The sequence below is a fragment of the Humulus lupulus genome, chromosome 6 (genome assembly GCF_963169125.1).
Source record: "Humulus lupulus chromosome 6, drHumLupu1.1, whole genome shotgun sequence".
NCBI classification, from domain to species: domain Eukaryota; kingdom Viridiplantae; phylum Streptophyta; class Magnoliopsida; order Rosales; family Cannabaceae; genus Humulus; species Humulus lupulus.
The window spans coordinates 10,876,002-10,883,466 of NC_084798.1; the positions used below are offsets into that span (position 1 = coordinate 10,876,002).

The following is a 7,465-nucleotide window of genomic DNA, read 5'->3' on the forward strand; positions in this document are numbered from 1 at the left end:
TATTCTCGAAAAATTATGCATCTTCTAGTTGGTGTTTGGATGAACTGGTTCATATTCTGAGGTGTAGAAAAAGAGATAAGCAGATTGTAGTGTCAATATTTTATCATGTGAACCCATGTGATGTTAGAAAACAAACTGGGAGTTTTGGAGTTGCCTTTCGTGAACTTGAACAACGCTTTAAGAGCAACTCTGATGGATTGACTCAATGGAGGACCGTTTTCATATCTACAATAAGTAAAATGATAGGTAAGCATTAGGCCTCTTCTCATACATATATATATATATATATATATATATAGTATACACCATCGATCTTCTTTTTGACTGCCTCTAATATATGTACGAATAATTTTCTTTTATTTGTTGAAAATAAATTAAAAAAATTAATATTGAAAATGTATACTTGTATTTTTAAGGATACGTCGATGGTGCAGTTGAAGAACGCTGTAGGAGTCATGAGTCTGATAGATTGACTCAATGGAGGACTGCTTTAATATCTGCAGCTAATCTTTCTAGCTGGGATGCACCCCCAACAGGGTAATAACTTTTTTATTTGTTTATTTTACTTATTATTAAGATCTAAATGTTATAACAATTTCCCCTGTTTCTGTTTATAAAATGGAGCATTTAATGAAATTTCCACAAAAATAAAATGCCAATAGTTTATTAACTACTTATAACAAGTACAAAAAAACCATCATAAAGTAGTCCATTAGCTCATTTCATCTTGTATTTTCTAAGGCAAAAACTTACTTATTTAAATCCTTAATAATATATATTTTTTTGGTAAATCAGAAAAGTGTATATACACTTCAAACTATTTAGCACCAAAAAAGGCCTGGTTGAGGCCTATACAATCTCAATTACAAGTGAGCAAACCAATCTTTTTCTATATGTGATATCTTCCTAGGCATAATCCCAGCTATCCTATATTTAACTTCAGCTTTAATATGTTGTATAGTTAGTTCCCCTCGTTTGCTTCTATGATGCCACAAGCCTTTATTTCTATTAGACCATATCTGGTAAACCATAGCAGCAAGGGCTGCTGCAAAAACATTCTTCTTAAATCTGCCATATCTGCTGCGATTAAGGCCTCTTATCAAACCTTTTAGTGATGTAGCTGGAGTGTTCATTGTAACCAAGTTTTGATTCCTTGTAACACCCTGCTACTAAACAAACACTCAAAAAATAAATGCGAAATATTTTCTATATCAGCACCACAGATATCACAATTTGCAACATTGCAAATATTATATTTCAACAACCTCTCTCTTGTTTGCAACCTATCCACCATAGCCAACCAAAAGATAAATTTATGTCTAGGAATAGTTAGCCGATTCCAAACCACAATCTGCCAATATACTGATTCTTGAACTGGACAAAGCACCTTATAACCCTGCTTAATCCGATAGATCTCAGATGTAAATCTTTGAATATCAATGAGCCCTTTGAACCTATCTTTGACTGCTACAATTTGTTTCCAATACCAGCTACTGGACACCGAAGCTTTATAACTCCACCAATCTTCTTCACCCAAATACAGATTGTGAATCCATTTTATCCAAAGATTATCTTGCTTTGTTGCCACATCCCATATGTATTTCCCTATTGCTGCCATATTCCACTGAATGAAATTCCGAAAGCCAAGGCTGCCCTCTTTTTTCGGTTTGCAAAGTGATTCCCATGCTACATACCCCAGCCCAAGGTATTCGGATTCTCCTTTCCACAAGTAAGCTCTACAAATAGAGTTCACTTTTTGAAGAACTTTCTTAGGTAGGATCATAATTTGGGACCAGTAAGAATGAATAGTGATCAAAACCGAATTGATTAGAGTAATTCGACCAGCAAAAGATAAGTTCCTTGCACTCCATGATCTGATTCTACGCACCATTTTTTCCAACAACTAATCACACTCAGCCACTGAATTTTTTTTTTGCACAAATTGGAATACCAAGATATCGAAAAGGCAAGTCATGTTTGCAAAAACCAGATATATGTATCACTCTTTGAACTTCCCCCGAATCCATTCCACAACAGAATATTGCAGACTTGGATTCATTCGGCTACAAACCTGATGTTTGAGAGAAAAGTTTAAGACCTTATAGTATGAGGTATATAGATTTGAAATCACCATGACAGAATAATAAAACATCATCTACAAAACAGAGATGATTTAATTCAAGAGTATAGCATATGTCATGGAAAATGAAGCCTTCTTTCTTCCCTACTTTCCCCATGATTCGAGACAAATAATCCATTCCCAGAACAAACAACAAAGGGGACATTGGGTCTCCTTGGCGCAACCCTCTTTTCGCTTCAAAGTACCCAACCATAGATCCATTAAACATTAGAGAGAACCGGGGTGTACGCACACATATCATAATAAGATGAATGAATCTATCTGGGAACCTGAAGGCTCTCAACATCTCCTCAATGAAGTCCCACTCTATTGTGTCATATGCCTTCCTCAGATCTAGTTTAATCATACAGTTGGGTCTTGTACTCTTTCTTCCATAATGGCGCACCAAATCTTGGCACACCATTATATTATGAGCGATATATCTCCCTTGTATAAAACCCCCTGATTAGAAGCTATGAGCTTTGGAAGAATTAATCTCAGTCGTGAACAAATTTATGAGCTTTGGAAGAATTAATCTCAGTCGTGAACAAATTATTTATTCGCTGTTATATGTAATTAACGCAAACAAAGTTTTAATCATATATTATGCTAGAGAAACTTTGCTTCACACCTAGCAATCCAACTGATAAAATTTTATTCGTTTTTGGTTGTATTATTCTAGGTGAGTTATTGGAGGAACGCCATCAAGATATAGTCAACATGTTTGCGAAGGAAAGACTTTCTCGTAAAAAGTTACTCATTGTTCTTGACGATCTATTTGATGTAGAGCAATTTGAGTATTTAGTTGGAGATCGTAATTGGTTAAGGCATGGAAGTAGAGTAATTATAACAACTAGAAATAAGCAAATGCTTAATAATATTGGGGTTGATTGGATCTACATGGCAGAGCAACTAGATGATGGTGAAGCTCTTCAACTCTTTAGTTTGAAAGCATTCCAAAGAGATTCTCCACCAAAGAAATACATGGAGTTGTCGAAAGAAGTAGTGAATTATGCCGTAGGCATGCCCTTGGCTCTAAAAGTTTTAGGTTCTCACTTGAATTCAAAGAGCAAAGAAGAGTGGAAAAGTGCATTAGACAAGTTAAAACTGTTTCTTGATCGAAAGATTCAGGGTATATTGAGAATGATTTTGATGATGGACTTGATGATCATGAACGAGATGCGTTTCTTGACATTGCCTGTTTTTTTAAAGGAAATAGAATAACGTTTGTGGAAGAAATTTTGGGTGGTTGTGGATTTAAGGATACCATAAGAAATCTCATTAATAACTCTCTCATTAGTATCACACAAGAGAATAAGCTATGGATGCATAATTTGGTGCAACAAATGGGGTGGGAAATTGTTCGTCAACAAAATCCTAAAGAGCCTGGAAAGCACAGTAGGTTGTGGATTACTAATGAAGTATGTCGTGTTTTGCTACATGATTTAGTAAGTACTAATTAATGATTTATTCTATTATTATATATTCTTAGTGTTGTTGATGTAAGAGTAAATATATATATATATGAAAATTCTCTTATAGGGGTTTCACTTTAAGCTCTATCGGTGGGGCTCTCAGTATTCTTGACTCGTGAACAGTTTTTGACGCGATTTATTTTATGACCGTGTATATTGTAGCTATTTAGAGCATCCTGCAAATTTTCAGAAAATTTCGAATAGTTTACAGTACCAAAAACTAAGTTCAAATATGTTGTTGCACGAGTGACTAATTTTTTTTATGCTCGTGGAAAACAACATGTTTGAACCTAGTTTTCGGTACTATAAACTATTCAGAATTTTCTAAAAATTTGCAGGATGCTCTAAACAACTACAATATACAAGGTCATTAAAAAAATCACGTTGAAAACTGTTCACGGGTCGAGAAACACTGAGAGTCCCACCGGTAAGGCTTAAAGTGAAGTTCCTATAGAAGAATTGCCATGTATATATATACATATATATATTACAAAGTATTAAGTTGTGTAATCTGCTATCATATTGCTTGTCAATTTTCAGGGTACTTCATCAATTGAAGGATTATCACTTAACACATTTCACATGAAGTATGATATAGACATAAAACCTACCGCTTTCAATGAGATGTACAATCTAAGATTGCTTAGAATTATTGTATGCATGGGGAACTACAAATTAAGTGTTTCTGGAGGTCTTGATTTTCTTCCAGATGCGCTTAGATATCTCGAGTGGGCTCAGTATCCGTTGAAATCCTTGCCATCAAGTTTCATTCCACATAATCTTGTAAACCTCGATATGCCCCTAGGCCAGTTTGAGCATCTTTGGAATGGACTACAGGTATATGTAGTGTAAATGATATATTTTGTTAATAAATAATGTTTAGGTATAATAATTACAAGAACATATTTTTTTTCTTAATTTCTTTTTTTTTTCCTACAGCATGTGGAGAGCTTACAGTATGTGAGTCTTTGTTTCTCAAAGAAGCTATCTAATATACCAAATTTGAGTAGGGCTAATCTTAAGTGTGCAGATTTTGAAGGTTGTACAAGTTTGGTTGAGGTTCCTTCATTGAGGTTTCAACAAATTAATGAAAAAAATTCTACTAAGATAATTAGGAACCAAATTACATCAAATGTCTGGAGCAAAAGAGAAGACTTGTTAAGATATGGGCCATTGCAGGGTCTCAAAGTCCATGACTACTCTTTGAATCTTAATGAATGCTCTAATTTCAAAACTCTTTCCCATTTGTCTGGAGGTATTGAATATATATATTTACGCTCGACTGCAATAGAAGAACTTCACCATTCAATTTGGAGTCTTGGACATCTAGCTTTATTGGATCTCAACAATTGTAAAAGCCTCAAGAACCTACCAGAAGACATTTGTAACTTGGAGTGCATGAAGGAGCTAAACCTAGGTGGCTGCGTGTGTATCAACATGTTTCCAAAGCTTCCGAAGAATATAGTGAGAGTAGATTTGAGTGGATCAGCAATAGAACAAGTCCCATCATCATCATTCGATTATTGTACAAGTCTTGAGGTTTTGTGTCTGAAAGATTGCACAAGGCTTGAATATGTTTCAACAACTATTAGCAAGTTAAAATTGCTCAATTATCTTGACCTTTCTTATTGCTCCAAATTAAAGTGCTTCCCAAACATCACAGAGCCTATGGAACATTTGGTGCATCTTTATTTGGATGGTTCAGGGATTGAGGAGATACAATACAGGTCGATTAAAACTTTAATTGGGCTTCGCATGCTAAATTTGAGGCAATGCAAAAATCTTAAATCTCTTCCAATAGGTAATTTTTGTACAAGCCACCTTGAGGTTCTCTACCTACCAGAGCGTTTAGAATTGGAGAGTTCAACATTTCAGAGATTTGAGTATGAATACTACCGTGATGCTTATAACACAGCTAAAAATTCCATCTTAAATCAAGTATGTTCGCACCAACTTTCATTTTAAATTATTTGACTAGATTTCTTAATTGAAATTCTCTTGTTTATGTTGTATGCAGCAGGAAACAGCTTACTCTGAAGAGGGTTCTATTCTTTTTGGCGATAAAATACCATTTTGGTTCACACAACAGTCTGAAGGATCATCTATAGGCTTTAAGTTTTCATCAAATTTGCTCGAAATTGACTCAATAACGCTAGCTTTATGTATAGTGGTTAACTTTGAAGAGTTGTATATTCATGAGACGAGCCACATTATTCGTTGTGAATGCCATTTCATCAAATGTGATAACACAATTCGGAAACAGGTGTTTGTGTTTCCTAAACAGGAGAAAGTCATATGTTACAAAAATTCAAACTTCTTGTTGATGTGGTATTTGAATGAGACATTCAACTATATTCATGACACGGTTGAGGTGTCGTTTGACTTCTCCATTGTAGATGTAGAAGGGAAACAACATCGTGTTGGCCTAGTAAAAAAGTGTGGAATCCATGTGTTGAATAGCCAATGTGCAAATAGTGAGAAAATTCCTCGCAACTACTTCCCATTACTGCTTTTCATATCAGAGGTAATTCATAAACTTCCTTCCTTAACATTGCTGCACCTTTAATTAATTGCGTTTATTTTAGACCGTTTATAATTGACATACATTATTGATCGATGCTCATATAGCACTATCATGATTGATAGATTATTCTTGTGATCTCCTGAATAGTGATGCACACGGGGCAGGAAATTGGCAGGGAGTGCTCCCCCATCCCTGTCCCCGTCCCCATTTATATTTTTAATCCACGTCTCCGCCTCATCCCCGTTTATTCCCCATCGGGGGCGAGGTGGGGAATCCCCTATTGGGGCGAGGAATCCCCGTGGATAACAGGGGCGGGTCCCCGTTGGGCCCCATCCCAATGGGGAAAATGTGCATATAGACTTACAAGTAAATGAAAGAAAAAAAAAGTTGGGAAAACTATGAAACTACTGACTTTGGTTAAGAATTTTTGGTCTAGGGAAGAAACGGCAACCAATTTGATATGCCCAACCCCATGGGGAAGAAGAACCCTTCTGATCTCATTTCAATTGCACGACGGGGTACGCTACAATTTCCCGGACGAGGGAGAGTACGACTTTTCAAATAAAGGCTCCAGAGAAGGATCATGGGCACAAAACAATGCATTTAAGTTAATAATTTTATATATTGAATTAAATCTGTTTATAAATAAAGGTATTGTTGTGCTGTGTTGATTATGTTCTGAGAGGATAATAGAAAATAAAGAAAAGATTGAGGAAGAATAATACATTCTAGCTCTCACTATCTCATGACACTGTGCCACAAAAAAGGAGAATAGTTTCTCTTCTTATTATTCTTTTTTTTTTCATTATTATTATTGTTAGGATTAGTTAGAAATATTGTTATTAGTTAGTTAGTAGTTCTTTTGTACAGCTCACTTCTAACCATTTTGTATAGCTAACCTCTCTAACTAATCTCTGTATTTATACCCCTGTAACTATCTTATTGAATTAATGAGAATCAGTTCATTTTCACATTTATTTCGTTTTCATATTATGGTATCAGACCCTTTCTGATTCTCTCGATCCTCTTCATTTTTTTCCCCTATTCTCATTTCCTCTAGTCATCTCAGCTTCTTCTTCTTGTTCGTTCATTCTCTAATGGCAGCTCTGAATGCTTCATCGACTCTGACTGGTGCTTCTGCTCCTTTGTTCTCTCCAGTGGTGTTCTGGCATAATATGTCTGTTAAGCTAGATCTCAACAATTTTCTCCTCTGGCAACCTCAAGTGCATGCGGCGATTCTTGGTCATCAACTTCATGATTTCATCGATACAGATTTCAAGATTCCTGAGCAATTTCTTTCCGATGTCGATCGTGAGGCGAAGCAGGTGAATCCTGAGTTTGTGAAAT

The 7,465-nt window shown here is 35.5% G+C and overlaps 1 protein-coding gene across 1 annotated transcript; it reads left to right on the plus strand.

Annotated features, from left to right (window-relative positions):
• The first annotated feature begins 2,391 nt into the window (after positions 1-2,391).
• Positions 2,392-5,874, plus strand: LOC133784687 (disease resistance protein RPP2A-like). The gene is made up of 7 exons (XM_062223975.1): positions 2,392-2,494; positions 2,802-3,167; positions 3,251-3,567; positions 4,135-4,431; positions 4,534-5,532; positions 5,615-5,756; positions 5,858-5,874. Exons 1-7 carry the CDS (start codon positions 2,392-2,394, stop codon positions 5,872-5,874), a joined length of 2,241 nt encoding a protein of 746 aa, XP_062079959.1.
• The last annotated feature ends 1,591 nt before the right edge of the window (positions 5,875-7,465 follow it).